At 37.4% G+C, this 25657-nt stretch overlaps 1 protein-coding gene across 4 annotated transcripts in view; it reads right to left on the bottom strand.

The window, feature by feature from the left end:
• DGKH (diacylglycerol kinase eta) overlaps positions 1–25657 on the bottom strand; it is a 205511-nt gene that overhangs the window by 75180 nt on the left and 104674 nt on the right. For 3 of the 4 annotated variants that reach the window (XM_036755358.1, XM_036755357.1, XM_036755359.1), the window contains exons 4-5: positions 7125–7229; positions 6643–6775 (exon numbers count right to left, since the gene is read on the bottom strand). In XM_036755358.1, the coding sequence (XP_036611253.1) occupies positions 6643–6775; positions 7125–7229 (238 nt within the window). Of the gene's footprint in view, positions 1–6642; positions 6776–7124; positions 7230–25657 lie in introns of those variants that run through there. The other variant, XM_036755360.1, reaches the window with a different exon arrangement.

A 25657-nucleotide genomic window follows, 5' to 3' on the forward strand; every position in this document is an offset into this window, starting at 1 on the left:
GAAAGAGTTATGTAGTCTGAATGCAGATTGAGGCAAACTATTTGCTCTCTCTTTTTTCCTTCCTTTTTGGTGTCATTTCTTCTTTCTCATGATTCATTCTATTGGTTATAATTCTTCCTTACAACTGGCCTATTATGCAAATAAGTTCGATGTGAAGGTATATGTAGAACCTATATCACATTACATGCCATCTTGGGGGAGAAAGAGGGAGAGAAAATTTGGGACTGAAAAACTTGTGAGTGTTGTAAACTAAAAACAAGAGATAAACAAAAAACAGTCATGATGGAAACATTCTAATCAAATAGTTAAGAAGACTTCTTTGTTTATAGGAAGATATAACTATCTTATTGAAAGAAGGTTCTAGGTATCCTGCTCTTATGAGCATAATTTTCTTGTTTTATTTTTAAATGTTAAAGCAGCTATATAATCTGTTTATTTTCAAGCTTAACTCTCTCAGGATAATGTAAGTAGTTTAATAAAATTCACAAGGCAAAATTCCACATTGTACCCCAGTCAATACATTTTTTTTAGTTTGGGAGAGTGAGAAAGGACAATTAAGCCTTGTACATTTTTTTTTAGTTTGGGAGGTGAGAAAGGGCAATAAAGCCTTGGATGCAGGATGGGAATAAATTATTTACCTCCTAGAAAGTGCATTAAGTTTATTTACCAGTCTAAAAAAGTCAAACTACATCTTTTTTAAGCAAAGAGAACATTTTTCAAATAAAAAATAAGTCCTACATACTTGGAATGCCTCCCCTAAATCTGATTTGAAAGTGAGCAGGCCCATAATGCAACTTGAGGGTACAAAACTTTATAAAAGTTATTTGGGAAATTGTTTACAACCAGAGTCTTCCTATAAATTCCCACATGTAATGATAAATCATTTGATTGGAAGATCTATGTTAATGTTAGATTGCAGGCAGCAGTCCATAATTTAAAACCACTCAGCTGATGATTAAAATCATGAGTCTGTTACTGCATAATGATTCAATTACAAGGCACCATCTATTATAGACTACTTGAGATAACTTTGTCCTCCAGGACAATAGTAAAAGGGGGCATGGTACGCTTATGAGTGGAGGGAGAGACAGCATGGTGTAGTGGAGAGGCAGTTTTGGAATGAAGAAGAGCTGAGCTCATTTCCTACCTCTCTCAGTATCTGTGACCATAGTAAATTCACTTAGAACCCTCTTTGCCTCTTAGCTCATTTGTAAAATGAGGATAATGATACCTGTAGTGCCTACATCCCAAGGCTATTGTGAGTCTCAAATGACACAAATAGATCAAGTACATGGCAAACATTAAATCATTCTATGAGGTGAGTCATTGTTACTGTTATTATTACTAATGCCACAAACAGTTAGGGTTAAAATTCAACACCTCTAAAAGAAAGATTGACTTTCCCCAAAACTCTGAATTTAAATATTTTAATGAAATGTGGAGGGAGCACTGGACTTGGATACAAGTCTTAGCTCAAATGCTTACTAACTGAATCACCCTGGTCAAGTTGCTTCATCTATCTAAATCTCAAATTTCCTCCACTATAAAATGGAGATAGTAGGGATATCTACTTCACAAGGTCATTGCGACTATAAAATAAGAAAATACATGAACAATACTTTAGTAAACTTCAATGGACTAGGAAAATTTGACTTGTTACTATAATTCCAACTCATCAGTCAAGAAATAAGCCAAAGCCACACCAATAAAATAAAAATGGAAATGCTACCAAAGTTAATTTAATTTTACTGCTATGCTCATCAAACTATCAAAGGGATACTTTACAGAACTAGACAGAATAACAACAAAATTCATCTAGAGAAACAAGGATCTATAGTAACAAGGAAAATAATGCAATGAGATAATAATAAAGAGGGATCAGCAGTTCTAGACCTCAAACTATGTTAAGAAACAGCAGTCATAAAAACCATTTGGTATTGGTACATCAATGGAACAAACTAGACAAGGGAGAATAAGGAACAATGGAGTTCAATAAACCAGTGTTTGATAAAGTAGAAAATGAATTATTTGTGCAAGAACTCAGTATTTGATTTTTTTAAAAAATGCTGGAAAACTGGAGAGCAGCTTGGCAGAAATTAAGCTTAGATCAAGATGTTACATAGTATTCCACAATAAATTCTAAAAGGATATATGACTTTAATGTTAAATATCATACTATTTAAAAACAGAAGGAAAGGCATGTCATGGGGAATGTCACAGCTATGGATATTCTTAACCAAACAAGAGATAATAGCAATTACAAAAGATAAAATGGTTAACTTCCAATTACAAGAACTTGAAAACCTTCTGCACAAACAAAATGAATGAACCAAGCATGGGAAGGGAAGGAAAAAATCTTTGTATCATAATTCTCAGATAAGGGTGTGGCAACCAAGATATATAAACAACTAACATGTATGTATGCACATCTACACACATATATGTATATATACATGTGTGTATGTATGTATGTGTGTATATCCAATAACTAAATGGTCAAAGGATATGAACAAACAGGTCTCAAAAGAAGAACTGCAAACTATTAATAACTATATGAAAGAATGCTCCAAATTACTACTAGTAAGAGAAATACAAATTAAAACAATCCTAAGGTTTCACTTCACACCTTGCAAACTGACAAAGATGACAAAAGATGGGAATAGTCAACATGGGGAGTATTGTGGGAAGACAGGCACATTAATACATTTTTGTGGAGCTGTGAATCAGCGCAACTATTCTGAAAAGCAACTTGAAATTATGTAAAGAATGTCACTGAAATGTCCACATCTTTTCACAAAGAGATTCCACTTCCAAGCTTATACCCCAAGGAAATGATGGATAAGAACAAAGTCTCCAAGGGAGAGCCAACCCTAACACCTGAGTGAATCTCTTCCACTTGCCCCATGGTCTGGAAGAACTTCAGCTCCATCCAGGGTATTTGCCAAGAACTTTTGCTGCTGGCCCCCCCACCCAAGTTCCCCTTGTATCTGGCGCATGGTTCAGTTAGTATGCCCAGAATAGCTGGAACATGGCCAGTGTCACCCTCCATGTGACTTTAACAGCCTACTTTATTGCTGCTGCTTCCCTCCAGTACAACAAGGCCTGTAGGATGGACAACATGGACCACATGATATCCATTTGGTTCCTGATGGGTTGGCTAGGCAGAGACTCCTATAACCTTGTCAGCTCTTTCCTTGCCAATCAAGTAGACATACATCGACCTCTACAATATGCTGACTGACCTCCTAATACACCCCTTTGCTGCTACTACAAATGCAAAAACCAAGGCTCCTTAATATCATCCCCCATCAACCTGGCCTTCCTTTTCATCTCTTTGGGAGCAGTATCAGCTGGCCTCCTCCTCAATCCCAGCCTCCGAACCCCATAGGAGGTCTTCAGGGGCAGAACCTTCCTGTCTATGGAACCCATTGAAAAACTCTTCACCAACCAGGAAAGTATTGGCTACATCATTGGTTCCATCTCCAGCCTCCTAGACCTGTTGTCTTGTCTGTCCCAGATCTATACCAGTTTCCACAGGAAGCCCACTCATGGAATCAGCACTTCCTGTTTGCCCTGGTGATCTGGGCTAACACAATGTATGATGTATGGGCCGAGCATGCTGCTGAAGAGCCCTGCAGTATAGTGCACTGATGGTAGCTTCCTGCTCCACCATATCCCCTAGTTCACTGGCAGCCTGAGCATGCTGTTCCTGGACATCATTATCTCAATTCAGTTCCTCATCTACAGAAAGCAACTCTAATTTCTCGAGAGAGAGGAACCCCTTCTGGGCCAGAATCCCAGCTGACCATGTGCCAAGGCCAAGTCAAAGATGACCAAAAGACTAGGCAGATATTGAGGGAAGGAGAGGAATTTGAAAGGGAAACATCCACTATTTGGGATGTGTTTAGGTGCTAAGAAGGAAGTTGGGGGTAGGGGGAAGTACCTAAACTCTCCTGCCTCCTGCTACCTTCCTTGACCGAGTCTTCTGCTCTCAGATCTCTGAAAGCTTCCATGACCCTGCTTCCCCCTACCCCCAAGAGCCAGGACCAGATTCTCCAAGAATCAGACCCCACTGGCCCCCAACTTACAGCTTCCAGGCAGAGCAGGATGGCCAAGGATTTGTGGTGGAAGAATTAGGCTATTTTCATTGATGATCACCAGATTATATCCACTCACAGGCCATCCTTCAACTGTGTTGTACCCCTCCCCTCACTTCCCTAGGAGCTGACCCCGGTCCCCTAGGAAACAACACAACTTAACTAGCAGCTTCTCTTTCCTCTATGTTTTACCCAGCACCAAACTTTCTAGTAAAATTCATCCAAGTGGGACAGTCAAAAGTAAAAGTCTCCATTTATACCGATATATTTATAGTAGCACTTTTTGTGATGGAAAGAATTGGAAACAAAACATATGCCTATTGATTGAGGGATAGTTAAACAAATGGTGGTTTGTAAATGTATTAGAATATTATTGTACTGCAAGAAAATATGAAAATGATGAATACAGAAAATCATGGGAAAATTTCTATAATCTGATGCAGGGTGAGGTAATCAAAGTCAAAAAAGTAATAATACGCAATGGCTGTTGTTGAGTCATTTCAATCATGTCTGACTCTTCCTGATCCTATTTGGCATTTTCTTGGCAAAGATACTAAAGTGATTTGCTATTTCCTTCTCCAGCTTATTTTACAGATGAGGAAACTGAGGCAAACAAGGTAAATGACTTGCCCAGAGTCACACAGGTAATAAGTGTCTGATGTTGGATTTTAACTCAGGAAAATGAATCTTCCTGACTCCAGATCTAGCACTTTATCCATAATGACTGCAACAACGTAAATGAAAAGAACAAACACGAATCACTCAAAAAATAATGTTTCAAGTTACAAAGAAAAAGCATGGATCTAAAGCAGAGGTGTGAGAAGACATTCCCACCCTACTCCTTTGCAGAGGTGGGAGGTAATGGTTGTAGCACATAGCTCTCTGGGAAAAAGGATGGAGGAAACGATATTGGGAGAAATGTTGGTGATATTAAAAAAAAGATGAAAATGTATTCTAAAAAAAGAAAAATAGGCCAAAGATCTTAAGAGTTTAAATGGGTTAGGGAGGTTAAAGATTCATACAGCTAAATATAAATTTTTAAAGAGTAAAGTAAGCACTGTTCTAAACTATAAATAATATCTAAGAAGGAACAATTAAAGGAACATATTTTGCATTGTATAGTCAGTCAGGTCCAAGCAAATAATACCAGAAAAATAGCCATTTGAAAAAATATTCCAAATAACTACTAACAAAACGCAAACTAAAACAACTGTGAGGTTCCACTTCGCCTCCATCAAATTGACAAAGCTGACAATAAAATGAAAATAATAAATATTGGAGTGGTTATGGGAAAACAGACATATTGATTCACTGTTGGTAGACCTGTGAATTGATCCAACTATTCTGGAAAGCAGTCAGAAATTCTGCACAAAAAGATATTAAACTATACATGCCCTTTGGTCCAGGAATAATAAATGTTTATTGATTAATTGATTGATTGAATACCACTATCTATGCCCAAAAGAGATCAAAGAAAGAGGGAAAAGTCCTATATGTGCAAAACATATTTACAGATGCTCTTTTCTGTGATGGCCAAAAAACCCTGGAAATTAAGGGGATGCCCATTCGTTAGGGAATGACTGAGCAAACTGAAACACAAAAAATGGTTTCAAAGGGACAAAGAAAGTCTTGCATCAACTGATGTAGAATGAAGTCAGAAGAACCAAAAGAGCAATTTGTAATATCAATATTTTAAAATTGAACAATTCTAAAAGACTTAAGAACTCTGATTAACTAAATGACCAACCACAATTCCAGAGATTAACAAAGAAGAATGCTGCACATCTCATGACAGAGAGATGAGGAACTAACACATAACATAAGAAATGCATTAGACATAACCAATATGAGAATTTGTTTTGCTTGACTGTGCTTGATGGAGGACTGGCTTTCTACATCCTTCCTTTCTTCTCTCCTTCCTTCCTTCCTTCTCTCCTTCCCACCTTCCTTCCCTCTTTACTTCCTTTCCTCCTTCCTTCCCCTTCCTTTTTTCCCTCCTTTTCTCCTTCCTTTCCTTCCCTTCCCTCCTTTCTTTCTGTCTTTCTTTCACTCCTTTTCTCCCCTCCCTCCACAGAGAAGGAGAAAAAAATGAATGCTTCATAACTGAAAAAATTAAAAATTGTGTATATGTATATACTTAAAAATAAAATGTTGATTTAAAAATGGAAAATAAAAGATTTGATCAAAAGAAGCTGCCAGTAATTTCAGAGGATCAATGCCTCACCCTATTTTGGTTTACATTTTCTTTCACACATTGGTCTTTCCCACTTCTATCACATGTTCCTTTAAGACAAATAAATTTCAAAGTTATTCCTAGGTGTGGAGCACAACTTGATGCTAAAATAAACTCAAACCACTAAAGTCAATATTTTATAAAAGCTATGACAATCTCAACCTTCTTTTCTACCCATAAGGAATTTTTTTCTGTCATTAATAGTTCTGTTTATTTCAGAGGAGTTAGAAGCATTTCTAGCTCTTGCATCTTATTCTTATATCTTTGGGAGACACTGAAGTGGGAGAATATGCCATTGGCTGAATATATTACCTTCACAAGACAGGCCATGGGAAGTAACTCCAGAGAGACTCTCTCGGCACACATTACAAAAGGTGGGTCGAGCATGGGAGCAGGCATACCAGTTATGCATCCCTGAGAAATGTTCCACATTAAACTGTGCTGCCTGGTAAAGGAGAAGTTAAAACAAATTTGCAAGTACTGAATATGGCTAATGATACAATTAGGAAGTGTGTGTATGTGTGTGTACTTATACATACATATACGTATATATGTATGTATACACACACATATACACATGCACACACATATATATATACAACACAAAAGAAAAATAAATTTTAAAGTGATAGATATTTAAAAACCATAGTATATTCATTTAAATTTTATATATATGTGTATACACAAAATACAGAAATACTATATATGTAATTTATTTTAATCTAACACTTAGAACTCTAGTGAATTTTGATTTTGGAACAGCAACATGATACAATGAAAGGGATTTTATTTACCTCATAAAGTTCCCTTGACTGTACAGACTTCAGTAAACTGATCCAGTCTTCCATCTCCTTTCTGTTTTCGGCGCACAATACCAGCCTCCTGAATGGGGTGATTATCTGAAAGAAAGTTCCCAATTTGATGATTCCAAATAATAAAAAGGAAATCATAACATCTAAAGCAATTACATTTTCTACCTCTTTGCCATTCTTTGGTGATGAAAACAAAATGCACTCTATAAACATACATAAGATTTAATCTCAAACCATAATGCAATGCTTAAAATATAAAGCTTCTATCTAGGGAGGAAATTACTTTTATTCTTGATCTTTAGGAGTCTCTCTTTTTTAGTTACATTATTACTTATTTATCATACCATTTTGAATATGATCTACTTAAATTAAGAAGCAAAAAATCTGTTTCTTTATAAGGAGAATGTCACGTAAACGTCAAAACAATACTGAAGCAACTGTAAGCTTTCTAAAGAATTACGTTATGAATGACCTCAAGAATAAATTGTAATAAAGGAAAAAAATAGGGACATCAAGTCTGTTTAGTACTTTATTTCTATTGAATTCACCATAGTAGTAAGTGTTTGGTTAGTAATGAAATAGTATTATGTGGCAATGTTATGTATCTGGTGCCTTTTGACTTGGATTTTAAGCAGGGATTTAATTTTGTGTAAATTAAAGCTCTGGAGGTCAAGTGGGGAGCATGGAGAAGTAATGGAAAAAGATAACTCAGCTACTTTGAGTAAAAAAGACCCAGTATTTCCCATATTACTGTAAAATACCATACAATTTTTCTTGGTTCATTAGTATAAAAGGCAAACAAAATACATTAAGAAAAGTCAGGGTTAGGCTATGGCACAGCACATGAAACTTTGTAAGGAACCCAGATTCCTGAACACTGAACTTAGAACTTCAAAATTAATCAATTTCAGATACAGGATCATCATGTATGTGTTCAGGAAAAACAATTAAAAACAGGAAAAAATCACTATCTAGCACAGAAATTGCTTTAAATTGTCAACTAAAAAGCACATCGACTTAAGCATTTATTACTTCTTTAGTCAAAAAAATCTCTCTGTAGAGTCATAAATTAATTTATTCCGTACTTCATGCCTCATCCTCAAACAGACTGTACAAGTAAAACAAAAACTAAACATTTCAAATGACTTTATTTTTCATTAATTCATGATAGGAGAAACACCAAACCAAAACAAAGTTATTTTAAAATGTACATTGACGTTAAAGTTGAGAGAGAGACAGAGACAGACAGAGACAGAGAGAGAGAAGGACAGAGAGAGAGAGAGAGACAGAGAGACAGAGAGAGATCCAATCAGTCTTAGCCACTTACCCAGGCCCTGCTGGACTTTATCCGCTGTTGATTTGGACTCAGCAGTAACTCATTAAGCTCAGTTGCACTTTAATATATCTGCCCAGACCCTCAAGTGCAGCAGGCTACCAGTCACATGGGCAAGTAACTCAAACCTTTCAGCTTTGGGTATTTTTTTAACTGCATATGGAATTGAAAGACATTTCACTTTGGTCTTTCCTTCAGTTTTCTACTACTCTCTTTTGATAGAGCTCATTAACAGTTGCTCTCCCCTCTTCCTGAATAAATAGTTAATGCAAAGAGCAATGCTTCTCTCATTACTTGGGAGCCAAATGGATGCTTTATTACTTGAAAATGTTTTTTTTTCCCTAGGACAGCTCATCAAATGAAACAGAGAACCAGTAAATCATAATATACTCCTGGCTCCAGGAGCCAGCAGAGTGCTCCAGAAATCTCTAGGCTTCACTGAACTTACTGATGTTACCAAGACAAATACCTCCAAAAACATGTATTTCTCTTTATCCTATATGACATCACTACAAGAATTCTCTCTGTTATATAGCAAGATAAACATTAATCATACAAATAAACCAGTGTTCATGTCTTTCTTTTCAACTTTTGCATTATATTGGTGGAATTCTAGCAAAAGTATGATGTACTTGTAAAATTTTAATTAGTCTTACTCCCTTTGTTCCTAAAAGCCATTTTTAAATGGGAAAAAAGATCATATAAGGAGAAAAATGTATTTGTCTTGCATCTTTAAAAAAATAACTCTATACAAATGCCTCAAGTCAACCAACAGGCATTTATTAAGCATTTACTATGTGCCAGGCACTATGTGCTGAAGAAACAAATACAAAAGATGAGCTTATCCCTCCCCTGAAGAAGTTCACATTCTAATGGGATCAAATGTTCAAATAGTACAAATATTTTTCAGTATTTTCATGGTTATATATGTATATATGCCATGTGTATATAATCTCTACATTCTCATGAAATAAAAATGCATTTAGTTAACTCATTTTAAAATCGACCCTTGTAAAAATAGATTGATATATAAAAGACAAAACAGATTTTGAACAACTTTGTTGCATGTGAAAATAAATATGATAAATAAAGTTAAAGGCAGTTTCTGCATTATATATACTAGATAAATGTTTTGCCTTTACAAAGTGCTACCCAGGAATAGCAGGAAGACTTAAATATCCTTCATTCCCTGCTGCTACCTACTTTTGGAATTTCTTGTCGTTTCCTCCCTTCCCCCTTCGTAGGCTGCTGACAGAGCTCACTACCCCTATCTACCTCCACTTCCAACCAGACATCAATTCTTTTCTCACCTTTTTCCATCCTAGATCCAGAGATGAGGCTACAGCAGCAAGGGGCGGGGCAGTAGTGAAGGAGAAAGAAAAAGAGGAGAGCATCCCACAGCACCCTCACTGGCCCCAGAAGCATCTCCAACCCCCATTCCAGCTTAACTCTCCAAAAACACCCCATCTGAAGGCCTGGGACCTAGCCTTCACCTCTGAGCCCAAGGCCAGTTCAAGGGAAGTAAAGTCTAGGAGAAGCTGGGTGTGATTTTCCTCTGAAATGTAGAAGAATCTTGTTTTCAGTCTTCACTATTTAGTACCTATGTGTGACTGTCTTCCTCTGCACCCTCCCCAGCCAGAGTCAAAAGTGAAAAAAAACATGAAGGGAAGAAGCTTAGATCCTTTTTATTTCTCATAGGTTTTTCTTTTATTAGTACATAGGCAAATATATAAATAAAACCCTTAGGAAATATTAAAAGACTTGTATTCAAGACAGCAAGAGAGGGGAGAAACCTTGATTAGAAGCAGTGCAACAGCCAGAAAAGATGGAGAGTGATTAATAACAGGTGAGGCCTAAGTGTTCTGGGAGGACCAGTTCTTACCCCCAGCACCCTGAAGGCCATCTATCATTCCCCTTCATCTCCCTAACCACCCGCACCCCTCAGACCCAACCTTTGGAAGCCCTTGCTACAATGGCTTGAGGGCTGAAGGAATTCCTAATCCCAATGCCCACCAGGTGGGAGAGATGGAAAAAGGGAGAGTCCCAGTTCCCCTCAGTGGTTGGGGGAGATGTATTCTGAGGGTCTTGAGTTGGAATCTGGAATGCATTTTCCCATAGAAACCTCATTACACAAGGCAATTATATTCCACAAAACTGTTGGCACAGGAAAGACATCTGCAGACGAGGCTGTGAACCTAACAGTTAGTTTCTGGGAGAATGGCTTTTAAGTTCCAAACAACTGACTACAAACAAACAATTTGTTGGTAAGCTAAAGACTAGCTTTTGTTCTGTTTTTTTAGGGTGAGTATGGCAGTACCTTGGTTAACAAATTCCCTGAGAATAAAGCTCTTTTTTTAATCAAAGTCAGTCTTTCTTAAAAAAAAACACATTGAATTGTACAAAGGCTGGCTATCTATGTTCACAGATATGACAAAAAGTCTTTGTTTATCCTATATGAACATATGACAAAATTACAAAGTTCACAAAATTTGTTTTCTGTTCTCAGTCTCTCCTTTAGGTACCCTTTGCCCCACCTCAGTGTAGATTCCGCCTTTTTCATCCATCCCCCAAGATCTTCTTCCACAACTTCATCCCAAGCAAAACCAATAGAGATCAAATAATAACTCGTTAGTGTTTGTTGATAGATTACATTTGAAGTGAAACTCATTTTCACTCGTTTTAAACCATAGGTATGAGTCAAGTCAACATGTACTTATTAAGTACGTACTATGTGCCAGGCCCTGGGGCAGCTAAGTGGCATAGTGGATAGGGTGCCAGATTTGGACTCAGGAAGACTCATCTTCCTGAGTTCAAATCTGGCCTGACATGTACAATTTTCTGGGCAAGTCACTGAAGCCTGTTTGCCTCAGTTTCCTCATCTATAAAATGAGCTGGAAAAAGAAATGCCAAACCATACAAGTATCTTTTGCCTAGAAAACTCCAAATGGAGTCACAAAGAGTCAGACTAAACAACAATATGTGCCAGGCACTAAGCCTAAGTGCTGGGGATATAAAAAAAGGCAAAAATGTTTCCTGCCCTCAGGACTTCCCAATGGGGAAAACAACAAGCAAACAACCATGTTCAGACAAGTTATATATACAGGATAAATCAGAGATAATCTCAAGGAAAGCACTTGACTTAAGGGGTCGTAAAAAGGCTTCTTGTAGAAGGTGAGGGTTTAGCTGGAACTTGAAAGAAGCCAGGGAACCCAGGAAGAAATAAGGCAGGGGAGCACTCCGGGAATGAGGTGCAGCCAGTAGAAATGCCCAGTCAGAACATGGAGCCTCCTATTCAAGGAATTATGACAAGGAGGCCACTATCACTGTCACAGCAGACTCAGGGATGAATAAGGTATATGAGGGCTGGCAAAGTAGGGAGGGAAAAAGGGTGATAAAGGGGTTTGAAAAGCAAACAGAGGCTTTCATATTTGATCCTGGAAGTAATAGAGAGCCACTAGAGTTTATTGAATGAGGGTGTGTGGCGATGCTGGAGGTGATGAAAGGGTTTTTTTTTTCCCTTGTTAATGGAATTTCATTTTTGGAAGAGCTAAAGAAATCATATAATCGCTCCTTAGCTGGCCCCAAGACAATCATAGGAGCACAAATATAGGATTTGGGGGCCCATCCAAAGAGATAACTATAAAACAGGGTCACTCCATTTTTTATTTAAGTTTTCTCAGAGAATATTTGAGTTCTGTTTCTGAGTGATGTTGGCAATGGAAAAGTGTCAGTGTGTTTTTTTAACAGGGCCTGGGACCCCTTTAATCTAGCAACAAGCCTGCCTGCCTAATGGCAGGTCCTTCCCTCCAGACTTCCCATTCATTTCAACAAATACTTAAGAGTATTAAGTGCTAACAACTGGCTAGGCACTGTGTGTGCTAAGGGAGGAGGAGTAAAGAGATAAAGGAAATCCATTCTATTCTGAAGAAGCTTAAATATACAGCTTCCATTTTAATCATAGGTAAAAGCCCTCTACCTTATGTACCCTAACCTTCTTCCCAAAACTACTCTGAGCTTCTATTTTAATCACAGGTAAAGGCCCTCTACCTTATGTACCCTAACCTTCTTCCCAAAACTACTCTGAGCTTCTATTTTAATCACAGGTAAAGGCCCTCTACCTTATGTACCCTAACCTTCTTCCCAAAACTACTCTGAGCTTCTATTTTAATCACAGGTAAAGGCCCTCTACCTTATGTACCCTAACCTTCTTCCCAAAACTACTCTGAGCTCCCATCCCCCACAAAACTTCTTGTGTGCTTACCTATCTGACATTATTTTAATTTATAATTGGTGATTTTTCATCTTGTAATCTTCTCCTTATCTGATAGCTTGGAACACACACTTATCCCTCCTAAGAAGGAAGGAAAGAAAGAAGCATTTATTAAGAACGTGCTCTGTGTCGGGCACTCAGCTAAGTGCTTTACAAATATTATTTCATTTAATGCTCACAACAACCCTGGGAAGTTGGTGCTATTATTATCCTCATTTTACATTGAAGAAACTGAGTCAGACAGAGGTTAAGTGACTTGTCCAGAGTGACATAACTAGTAAGCTTCTGAGGCTAATGTTGAACTCAAGTGTTCCTGACCCCAAGACCAGTGGTCTATTCACTGTACCATATAGGGATGTCTGTACCTCTGATTAAGAAGTTTCTGACCAAGAGGCACATCCCTAAAACACAGCCTCTTTATTATACTACCATACTTTGAGTGCTACTGGTTTATATTAATTAATCTTATAGTTTCGAGGTCGTCTTAGTCTGGTTAGTGTAAGGTATGACAATAGTACATAAAACAGGTGCAAGACAACCTGACATGACATATACAAAATTCTACATCAAAATCACATTACGCTTGTAGTTTCAAATGAACAGACACAAAAGAACTTGGATATGAAACACAAAATAGCTTGAGAAGGGAAGGATTCTAATTCTACATAGGTTTTCTGACCAGAACATAAAATCTCTGCAAAATCTAGAAGTTCCCAATATGAAAACAGCAACTGAAATGCATGATTTGTGAAAACAAAAAGGAATTGACTGGCTTTCTTCAGGAATATTAGAGTAAGAGAAGAGAGGAATTTAATTATGGAAATCATTCAACTAGCACTTTTTAAGCACCTACTATGTGCTGGGCACTGTGCTAAGCACTGGAAAATCTAGATTTTGCCAACAAAATGGTCACTAATTTACAAATTACAAACATAAAGATAATCATGATAAGCTAGGCTTCTGGGGATTGCTATGAGGGGAAAAAAACACTAATAAATTAGTAATTACACAGGAAGGACTTTGCCATCTGCTAGCCAAGCACTTACAGAAAAAAAAAAAAACATTTTACTCGATGGAATTCTTAGAAGATCCTGGGTCTGACTAGTACCAAGTAAAGTGGATAAAGCCAAAGCATAAGACTGTAGAGGATGTTTAAAAGCTCAACTCTATCTGCAAGGAGTTCAAAGAACTAAAATATTCAAGACATATGATTATCTAACTTACCTTCGTTGTTCCCCAGGGAAGGAGAACCTTTGAAGCCTCGTAAAAATTCGAAGGCTTAATAACTCTTACTGTAAAGGAAAGCCTCTCTTATTTCTATTATTTTTCTTATACCTGACCATGTAAGGTTCATTCACTGCGGAACTGTTGCAAACCATCTTATTCATTTTAATGTGTAATTAATAAAAAACTGATTAATAAGAATAGCTAGCATTTATGTAATGTTTTAAGGTTTGCCAAGTGCTTTACAAATTTTATCCTCACGACAACCCAGGGAGGTAGGTGCTATTATTAATCCCATTTTACAGATGAGGAAACTGAGGTAGTCAAAGATCAAATTACTTGCCCACGGTCATACGACTAGAATGTGTCTGATGTCAGAGTTTAATAATAATAATGATAACATCTATACAGTGCTTACTATGCACCAGGCACTAGGCATTGCTTTGCAATTATTATCTCATTTAACCCTCAAAAGAATCCTAGGAGGCATTTTACAGATGAATGTATCTGAAATCAGATTTCAACTCATCTCCCTAACTCCAGGTACAGAACATCATTTGTCATGCTGCTACCTAACTGTAAGCCAAGCACTGGAGAAACAAAGAAATAAGTGCAAGTTTCTGTCCTGCAGGAGCTTACATTCTAACAGGTGGGCAACATGTATATTATAGATGAGATACATAAAAAGCAAATAGAATGTAACCTTGGCTAGGAAGGCATTGAGAGCTAGAACAAAAATGGTCTCCTAAAGTCATCAACTGTCCAGACTCAATATCTCAAAAACTTAAAACTTTCCTCATAAAATCTATATCCCTACTTTTTGCTCCTTCAAGATTTTCTCCAGTTTTTTCTGGACTGGAGACTACAACAAAATACGAGGCCACAATAAAATGCTGACATAAATTTTAAGGGATCTCCCTGGCTACAGAGGTACTCCCATTTTTATATTTCACAGATTTATTTTGACATCTCTCCCCACTTTTGAGGGAAGGATAAGATTTCCCCTAAAGTTTAGGAAATGTTGGGTCTGTCCTAGGAAAATGGTGACACAGGTATTCTTGATCAACAAGGAGCTCTCCCTTTCCTCTGCCCTCCTAGGAATTACAGAAACATCTTAGGGATCTCAGAATTCATCTAGCCCAACACCCGACCTAAAACATGGCCTCCCATTTGGAGCACCACTGATGAGACCTCTCGTCTTCTTTTAGGACCTGCAATTTTGAAGCAACACTGAGAATGCTCTTTTTGCATGGCTTTAATGGTTAGTTTTTCCTTATATTGAAAACTCTTCTTTCTTGTAGTTTGCATCTATTGGCCCTAATCTTAGCCCTCCTGGTCCAAGCTGAAAAACCCAATAAAACAAGCTTATGTTGAATAATGCAGAGATGAAATAGTTTAATTCTTTGCCTTGGTAATAGGGTCTAGTGAGTCACCAAGGTGCACTAGGAAGAATGGAATCAGTGCTAAAAATGACCTTTGAGCTCATTCTCAACTTTCTATTCAATGTAAGAATATCCTTTAGGATATTCTGGCAAAGTCATACTCAAATTTTTCCAGTGACAGATAATTAATTGCCTGTTAAGGCATCACCCCATTCAACAGTGGAAAAACTATAATTGATATTGGAAGTCAATTCTTATATGAGAAAAAAACTGTCTTTCCTTCAACTTCCACCTTTAGGTGCTAGTACTGTTCCATGAAGTCACAAAAAAATAAGGAGATTCCATCATTTACATGATGGCCTTAAAATATATGAAGACAGCTACTACATTTCCACAAGTCTTTTCTTCCTCAGTTCTTTTAACTTACCATCATATGGAATGATTTCAAGTCTCCTCACTACTCTGGGTCATTTTCTTCTGGACAAACTCCAGCGTGTCAATGCTCTTCCTAAAAGTGTTTGTTGAATTAAATTAAATTGAGTACCAAGTTGTACTCTAGCCAATGCAAAGGACAATGTGGGTATTTCTTTTTTCTCTTGTATTCAACTTAACAAGCAGATATTAAGCATTTACTATGTGCCAGGCACTATGCTAAGTACTGAAAATGCAAAGTCAGAAATGAGAGCCTTTACCTTCAAAATGATTATATTCTGCTGGAGGATACACTATGTACAGAGATAAATAAGCACAAGAGTGACAGAAAATAAATACATATTGATGGGGCCCTAACAACTGTGGGAATCAGGAAAGACCTCATGGAGAAGGAGGCATTTAAGCTAAACTCTGAAGGAAACCAATGGCCCCAAGGGGTGGAGATGAGGATGGAGAGTATTCCAGAAACACTGGACAGCCTGTGCAAAAGCATGGAAGGAGATGAGATGTCGTGAATAGGAAATAACGAGTAGGTGGGTTTGGAGGAGCAATGTGGAATCAGACTGGAAAGACATGGGAGAAGGATTGTGAAGGACATTAAATGTCTAAAAGAGGCATCTTCATTTATCTTGGAGGAAATAGGCAGCCACTAATGCTTCTTGAGTAGGGGAGTGACAAAGAACTGCGTTTCAGGAATAGAAATCTGGCAACAATATAGAGGATGGGATTGGAGAGAGGAGGGGCTGACTGCAGCCAGCACAATTAGGAGACTATTACAATAATCTAGGAGAGAGATGAGGAGTGCTCAACTGGTGAGACTGTGGTATAAATGGAGAATCCTTCACATAAGACTTGTCACTAGTGTTCTAAAGTAGTCCCTGGACTCTGCTAAGCTAGGTAGTCGTTACCCAGCTACAATGAGCCAAGGGGGTCCAGGGGTTATAGGACAGGGAGGAGAGCACACTACTAGTCAGTCCAGTGGCTGGGATGGGCAGCCAGGTCATTCTGCCTGGCAAATAACCAAGTTCTGCCCAATCCCTGACAAGGCTTCCTAAAAATATCTAAAGAATGTGTAATTTTCAGAAGTGTATTTGGAATCATTTTGGCTCTTGCCCACTGTTCACTGGCAGCTATGGCTAATGGTCCTATTTGGCTATAGGTGATGATCTCTTGAAAGCCTTTCTGTCCTTTTTTGCTTTTGGCTGACTGGCATTTTCCTGATTGGTGAGTCACTGAGGCTGAATCACAGCTAGCTGATCTATGGCAGGCTTTATGTAATGAAGGCTAGGAGGTCCAACCTTCTTAGTATCACAAAGCAGACCTTCAAAATAAAAGAGAAGGAACATGAATTAGCAGTAAGGTATTAATAATGCTATTTAGAGTTACACCTGACTGGTGCATAAAAGCTAAGGGTTTCTGTATGTTAAACTTTTAATCCTGTATTTTCTAGGTACGCTTCTTTGTTGTTGTTTAGTTGTTTTGTGTTCGATTCTTTGTGACCCCATTTGGGTTTTCTTGGCAAAGATGTTGGAGCGGTTTGCCATTTCTTTCTCCAGCTGATTTTAAAGATGAGGAAACTGAGTCAAAAAGGGTTAAGTGACTTACCCAAGGTCACATAGCTAGTAAATGTCTGAGGCCATATTTGAACTCAGAAAAATGAGTCTTCCTGATTCCAGGTTTGGTGCTCTATCCACTGCACCACCTAGTTGCCCCTCTAGGTACAACACTTATTTATAAATCCAAATGATAGGTAAAACAATGAATAAACTGAACTTGATATATATGATACTTTGATAATTACTTGGAAATGATGAAACTACTTGGAAATATAAATGATACTTTGGTAATTATTTGGAAATAACAAGAAAATTTGCAAATATTGAAAATTTAAAAGATTTCGATGAGGAAGCTCTGTAAATATATAATCCATTTTCTCCTCCAAAAAAACTGCTATTAGATACAGAATCATCTCATCATTAGGTGGAAAAGCCTGCTACCTTATAAGGAACAAATCAATACATCAGTCTCCAGAAGCTACTTAATCTCCCTAACTTTAGAAAAGACTACACCAAAATTATCCCACACATGTATCACTTCATGCTCCTTAGAATATCTTTGTGAATTAAGTACAAAGGGAACTTTATTATTACTTATTGTAGATAAAGAAATAGAGTATGCAGACTGGATCTCTGCTGCAATTAATACAGGGAACAACCTGGAGAGTTCTAGTTGCAGAAAGCTTCCTGCAGGACTGAGAGGTCTTTAAGTGACAACTGTCACAGAGCCAGGATACATCAGGCAGGATTTGAACCCTAGTCATCCTGACCAGTTCTTCATCTACTACACCAAGCTGCCTCTTTAAAGGAGGTGATAAAGATAAAATGGAGTAAAACCACACATACTGAACATCTGGGTCTTAAAATTCTCATGATTCTCTTATTTTAACTTTAAAAATCTCCACACACTAGATGCATATGCAAACACATAGGAAAGTGAAAGCATCCAAATAAGTAATATTTATTAGCTGATGAAATAACCTATTGTGATGATGGGTAATGATGATGGGCTGGGCATCAGATAAGACAAGGTAACGAAAGGACATAAGAAATTCTTGTGGTAGGAACTGAAACATTTCAAAGGCTATATCATTAAATTTCTTATTCTAATTTCCAAAATTATATTCTAGGGCTAAATCACTATAGTTCTTAAAATAAAGCCCATTTGCCATTTTTTTCTATTTTTAGATTGTTGTGATTTTGTAAGTTTTCAAAATATATATGTGATGAACAGAATATAAACTCTAGTATCTGTTTCTGTGGGAATTAGGCCCACAGCCTCTGGTTGTAATGTTTTCGTGGTATCTGATAGATAAAATTATTTTTAAATAGAATAAAAATGTCTTGTTCCCTTATTTAGTCATCAACATTTATTAAGCACCAACTGTGTGCTAGGTGCCATGCTAAGCACTTAGAATATAAAATTTAAAAAAGTCCCTGCTCTCAAAGAGCTCACAATCTAATGAGGGAGACAACATGCAAACGCTTATATACAAAAAAGATATATAGAAGATTAATTGGAGATCCTCTCAGAGGGAAAATACTAAGTTTAAGGAGGACCAGAAAATACTCCCTTCAGAAGGACAGGCTTCAGCTGAGACAAGTATTTAAGTAGAAAATTCAAACATATTTAGAGTATGAGAGTAAAACAAAAATATGTTTTGAATACTGGAAAAGATATCAAGTCTTCTAAAGTGGTAGAAGCCATCATGGAATTAATTAGTTAACTGATGGAAGAAAAACATTTATTGTGCTTATTAAGAATCAAATTCTATATGCTAAACTGTAGATGCAAATGCAAAAGCAAAGAAGGTCCTTGCTTTCAAGGAGCTTCCATTCTAAAAGGGGAAAATGCACCCAAAAGGATGGTAGCCAGGGAGGGGCATTTTGGTCTGAAGAAAGGGATGGTGAGTAGGATCCATCTGAAATCACAATACAGTGATAGTGAGGGTATGTCATTAATACTCAATGTTTATTAGAGCAAACGCTTCACTCCTCACCTCTCCTATGCACCTTTTTATCAGGAAAAAGAAAGCTGATATCCAGAAACTATACCCTCTCAGTCTTAAATATACCCACGTAATGTACTTGTAAGCAAAAAAGTGCATTTGAATTCCTATGGAGGTCATGGTTTCAAGTTTATCTCTTGGATACAGGGGACTTAGGTTTCTGCTGAGAAGGAACTACTTTCCATTTTCCCTGAGATTTGGAAGGGGGAGACCATGAGGAAATATGGGGGAGGCTGACAGAGAAGTAAAAATCTTATGGAACACTCCGGCTGGCTGTCTGGCTGTCCTCTATTCCCCTGTAGGAATCTAAATAAACTTTGCAACTAGCTTGAAGACCTACCTTCAAGATCTCCTTGGAGGTCCTGGTATTGAGTGTAGGGACTCTTATTTTAGCAGGCATCATGCCTACAAATCACATATTGCGCATGATGACAGTGTACAGTATGCCAAGAAAGGCATGGAACTGTCCTTTTGCAGGAAAACAGAGCATGTTGGGGTTAAACAAAGTCAGAATTAAAAGTCACCTTGATTTAAGGCAGAATACATTCTCTGACACTTTTGTACTCCCACAAATCTAATGTACATTATAATTATATTATCTCAATATTACAATGAGATTGGTAAGTCATTCAGCAAGCCTTCACGAAATTTCCAATTTGCTTCCTTATAATCACACCCTAGTCTTCCATATTATAATCAACTAATATTTATGACAGAAAGTACCTTTTCTTAAAAATAACCCAATGATTAAAAACAAGATACCTTCAGGTAATTTAGTGATAATAGAAAAGTAGAATAAATAAATTCAGCATATAATAATACTGCTTGGGGGTATCTCATTTCTAAGCACCTTTTGTAATACAACATGTACATCAGTAAATGCAAAATAAATGCAAAGCAATTGGGCTCTAGCCTACCTTCCCAGACTGGTTTTACATTACTCATGCTTACATGCGCTATTCACCTGTCCTCTGTTTTGCTTCCCATGCCTAAGATTTCATCTCTACCTCTGGGTATCACATAGATTGTCCCCAGTGTTTGGAAAACACTTCCTCTTCACCTGTGCCTCTTAGATTCAGCACCACTTTCTGCAAGAGGTTTTACCAGATTCATTTACTTATTAATGCTCTCTCATGCCCCCAGAAATTACTTGGTACATAACTTTGTATGGATTTACCCTTTGACTCATTTGTTACCAGCTGCACCGCTTTTGGATTCCGTCATCCTCCTGTGCCAGCTACCTTCCCTCCACCCCTAGCTTTTCAGCTTCTATTCCTATATTGTCTTCCCCCATTAGATCATAGTCTTACATGATGGCAGGGAGTGTCTCAGTCTTTATGTATATTTGTAACCCTAGTGCTTAACATAATGCCACAGCAAGCATCTAATAAATGTTTATACCACTACCAGGCCTATACTCCAAAGAGATCAAAGAGACAAAAAGGTTCTATATATACAGGAAAATATTTATAATAGTTCTTTTATGATGTCAAGGAATTGGAAACTAAGAGATGTGATCAATTGGGGAATGTCTGAATAGATTAGGTTATAAGAAACTATAAAAGGGAAAGTTTCAGAGAAATCTAGAAAGACTTGTATGAACTGATACAGAGCGAAATGAACAGAATGAAGAAAACAATTTATACAATTACAACAATGTAGTGACAAACAATTCTGAAAGACATAAGAACTCTGATCAATGTAATGATCAGCCATGATTCCAAAGGAACAATGATAAACCACGCTACCCACCTCCTGACAGAGAGGCGGTGAACTAAATACGTGAATAGAATATATCATTTTGGACAATGACGACAAAGGAATTTACTTTCCTTGAATTTACATATTTCTTACAAGGGCTCTTTTTTCTCTTTCCCCTCTATGCTCCATTTGGAAGAAGGAGAGGAGGAGAGAAAATAAATGCTTGTTAATTGAAAAAAAAAACAAAATAAAGATCAGCAGTAGCTTAAAGATTTAAAAAGGCCTGGATTATTTATCCTGAAGAAGAGACTGGAGATTAGACATTTTGTGCTCAATCTCAGGTGATACAACTGGGAAAAAGCTGAGGACAGGGCAGAAGATGCAGTGCAGAAGGAGACAGATTGAATTTTACTGTCAGAGACTTTTTATAACAATTCCAGCTATCCTAAAGTGGAATAAGCTTCCTGGGAAAGTGACAAATATCCAAATACTGTGATTATTCAAGTAGAAGCTTGTCAGGGATATTGTAGAGGGATTTCCTATTCAAGTGTAATTTGAGCTAGATAACCTCTGTGATCCCTCCCAATTCTGAGATTCTTTGATTCTATAACTACAAAATTGATATTCTCACTACACATGAAATGAAAGACTAAAGGAGACTGTGACTAAATAGAATGGTCCACAGGTTCTTTGGAGAAGCAAATGAAGGAGCCTAGTAGAGTTGGTTTTGTTGTTTATTCAAAAGCAATAGGAAACATCATTTCTCAAGGCATTTGGCCATCTCATTTTGCGTTGTCCACAATGGGAATTTGTAAAAAGACTACCATAAAGGTAACTGAAAGTTATATATGCCATTTTCTCTAGTGTGGAGGATAAAGATTAGAGAAATTCCTCTGAATTAAATCAACATCTTGATTTCTTGTTGACTTTGGCACAAAGCTTGGCATAGAAAGGATATGAAAAATACACTGGAAAATATACCAAAAAAGAAAACAGTTTAACAGACTACATAGAAACTACACACATATATTATAAATTATTTCTTCAAATTGGACAGGCCTGGCACCAAATAATATCAGAAAAAGTCCAACAAATTATATATTGACAGGGTATGATTGTTTTCACCAAGGTAATAATTTCAAATCAAATATCTATGTATAGACAGTTCATCACCATCTTAGTGCAAAGATCAAAATCAACATCAAATAAAATGAAAGAATAAAGTTAGAAGCATGATGTGGCATATAAATGTAAAACAACTTTGAAAAGCTATTGTTTAAAAAGTTATTGATATTTTTAAAGAGAAGACATCAACTGGTCCCTAGGTAAAGAAGTTTAACCAATCAGTTGTCCTAAGGAGTAGGCCAAAAGGGCCAAAAAACAACCACATTTGGCAAACATTTTATCTCCTTCCCAAGTGGAAAGATGGAAGCCAAGGAAAACACTGATTTAGAATATAAATTTTCAAAGAAGGATGATGGGAAGTTATAAACAGTGTTAGCTCATAAAATAAGAAGAGGATGAGGGGAAAATAAGCTTATAAGAAGCTCAGTGAGATCAATAATAATAATAATACTATAACAGTAATAACATTTTATATAGTGCTTTAAAGTTTGCAAAGCGCTTTATATATGTTATCTCATTTGATCCTCACAACAACCCTTTGTAGTAGGTGTTATTATTATAATACCTATTTTACAGCTAAGGAAATGAAAGCTAAGAGAAATTGAATGATCTTCCATAGGTCATCTAGTTAGTATGAGAGTTAAGAGCCAAATCTAAGTCCTCCTCATTCCAAGTCCAGCTTTCTTTCTAATACGCCACAGTGTCAGATCATACTGAAAGTACTTAAGTATGAAATTGGAAGGAGGGTGGGAAATGACTTGAAATCAGGAGACCTAGGCTTGAATCTCAGCTTAAAGTTCATCTTAATATCTACACTGGAAAAGCCCATAGGATATAGAATACTTGTTGTCCATATAATGACATGCATTTGAATGGTGCATAGAGCCAGTCCATAAGAATATACTTGGACATACACTATAGATGGACAACAAATCAGAAATCAAAATTGAATAGGAAGAAGAGAACAAACTGAACTGTACCTGAGAAATTACTTCATGACTTTTAATGAACCCAAGCATCTTCATGAAACAAAAGCCTCCATTTCTTTTACTGATTCTAAATGTCTATGAGTCAGAGAAAAATTAGGGCTGTGGGTCACCCAAAGGAAATTGGGGAATATATGGCCGACATAAATAAGTTGTGGCATAGTAATAGTGAAGAATTTCATACAAAAAGTATAAAAGATGTCATGAAGGAGATGCATTACCTGCATAAAATATGGGAGGTCCATATACTCCATTGGTATCAATGAAATGCCAGCAGATAGGAAGATCCTCAGTTCATTGGTTTGACATTCTATGGAAGACATACTTGGAAAATTTGCACTGGATAAAGAGATATCTATGGCTTCCAAAATACATGCTTGGATGAGTACCCATGTCAACAAGATTACACAGCCATAAAAATATCAAGAAAGTTGACTAGACTATACTGGTCATGAAAAATATTTTTTTTCAGTAACTCAGAAGATTCTATGCTAATAGGGTGGTTTTTAAAGGACTTTGCAGCTATAGAAGATCTTGGATCATCAAATCTAATCAACACATAAAATCATAAATTATTAAGTTACAAAAATTTTAGGTAATTTAGTGTACCCCCTACCTATTTTATAGCTGAGGTCTAGCAGTATTAAGTGATTTGTCCTATGCTGCATAGCAAATTAAGAGCCTGCCTTCGAGTCCCATATTCTTCCAATCAGATTAAAATTCTGGGAACAAAATATTCATTATACATAGTCATGCAGAGTTTGGTATAACCTTAAACTTTACACTGGTTATGCTGTATATGGAAATTTATGTCCTCTTTTAATATTAATCACAATAAAAAGGATCACAATGAACTGATCAAATATTTATGTAGACTGTCACATAGTCTTCCATTGTAACTGAGCAACACATGAGCAGCAGTTAATGGAAACTTTAAGAATATTACCATTACAGTTAATATTTTCAGTTTGTATCCGATAGCTTGAAGAAATGCATTAGCCATATTCCCTTGGCACAGACTCTTTTGGTTTAATAACAGTAAATTGTTGTGCACAGGACAAAATTGGCAATTTCAAAGGAAAGAAATTATTTTCTTTGTGCTGATCACCACAAAGTCGAAATATATTCCAAAAACTATTTTCCATTACACTTGGATAACAAGTAAGAGGCTCAGAAATAGTTGAAATTCCTGAAGAGCCCAAAATAATCTGTGAAAATAATACCATGTATATTACTTTTAAGTTCCTAAATAGAATGTTTTAGGTTCCTTGGACATCCCAAAAGATCTTACAGTAAGTGTATGAGACAAATATGAAGTACTGTACAATGTTAACATAGATTGAGCACGATAGGCATAGATTAAGAAACCAAAGGGTAACATTAAAATTAACAAAGCAAATACAATAATTAAGCATAGAAAAAATGAAAAGAAAGAAGAAACCAGGAAGTGTAACTTGCTTTCCCACCATGCTAGAAGGCAAAAGGAGAAAGACTGATCAGAAAGAAAATAAGAGGTTTTTGGAGGGGGGGGGGGGGCGGAGCCAAGATGGCAGCTGGAAAGCAGGGACTGGCATGAGCTCCCCACCAAGTCCCTCCAAAAACCTATAAAAATGGCTCTGAACCAATTCTAGAACTGCAGAACCCACAAAATAGCAGAGGGAAGCAGGGCTCCAGTCCAGGACAGCCTGGATGGTCTCTGGGTGAGGTCTGTCCCGCACAGAGCTGGGAGCCGAGCAGAGCAGAGCCAGCGTGGGTGGTGCGGACCAACCAGACCAGGAGTCGAGGGGAGCATGCCCTAGCGCCTTAAATCAGTGACCTGTGGTAGTTACCAAACTTCTCAACTCACAAACACCAAAGACAACAGAGAAGGTTAGTGGGAAAAGCTGAGGGGATTGGAAGGAGTTTGTGATTCAGCCACCACCCCCAGGGGCAGCAGAGGTGGGGCAGCTATGGAACTACAGCTGCAGTTGCTTCCAGCCCCAGGCCCACCTAGTGGGAGGAATTAAGTGGTGGATCAGAGCAGGAGTGCAGAGCCTGCTGAAGATCTAAGTCCAGTCCGGGTTGGGGGTTCTTGGGGAAGGAGGAGTGCTGGTGCGGCAGCACATCCGCCCAAGCTTGGAATATAGAACTCTTTACTCTACAAGCAGTCGTACCCCGCTGAAAAACTCAAGGGTCAAGTAAGTTGGCTGGGAACATGGCCAGGCAGCAAAAACGCACCCAGATTCAGTCTCAGACTTTGGAATCCTTCTTTGGTGACAAGGAAGACTGAAACATACAGCCAGAAGAAGTCAACAAAGTCAAAGAGCCTACAACAAAAGCCTCCAAGAAAAACATGAACTGGTCTCAGGCCATGGAAGAGCTCAGAAAGGATTTGGAAAAGCAAGTTAGAGAAGTAGAGGAAAAATTGGGAAGAGAAATGAGAAGGATGTGAGAAAACCATGAAAAACAAGTCAATGACTTGCTAAAGGAGACCCAAAAAAAAATACTGAAAAATATA

This window comes from Trichosurus vulpecula, chromosome 4 (genome assembly GCF_011100635.1).
Source record: "Trichosurus vulpecula isolate mTriVul1 chromosome 4, mTriVul1.pri, whole genome shotgun sequence".
NCBI lineage: Eukaryota > Metazoa > Chordata > Mammalia > Diprotodontia > Phalangeridae > Trichosurus > Trichosurus vulpecula.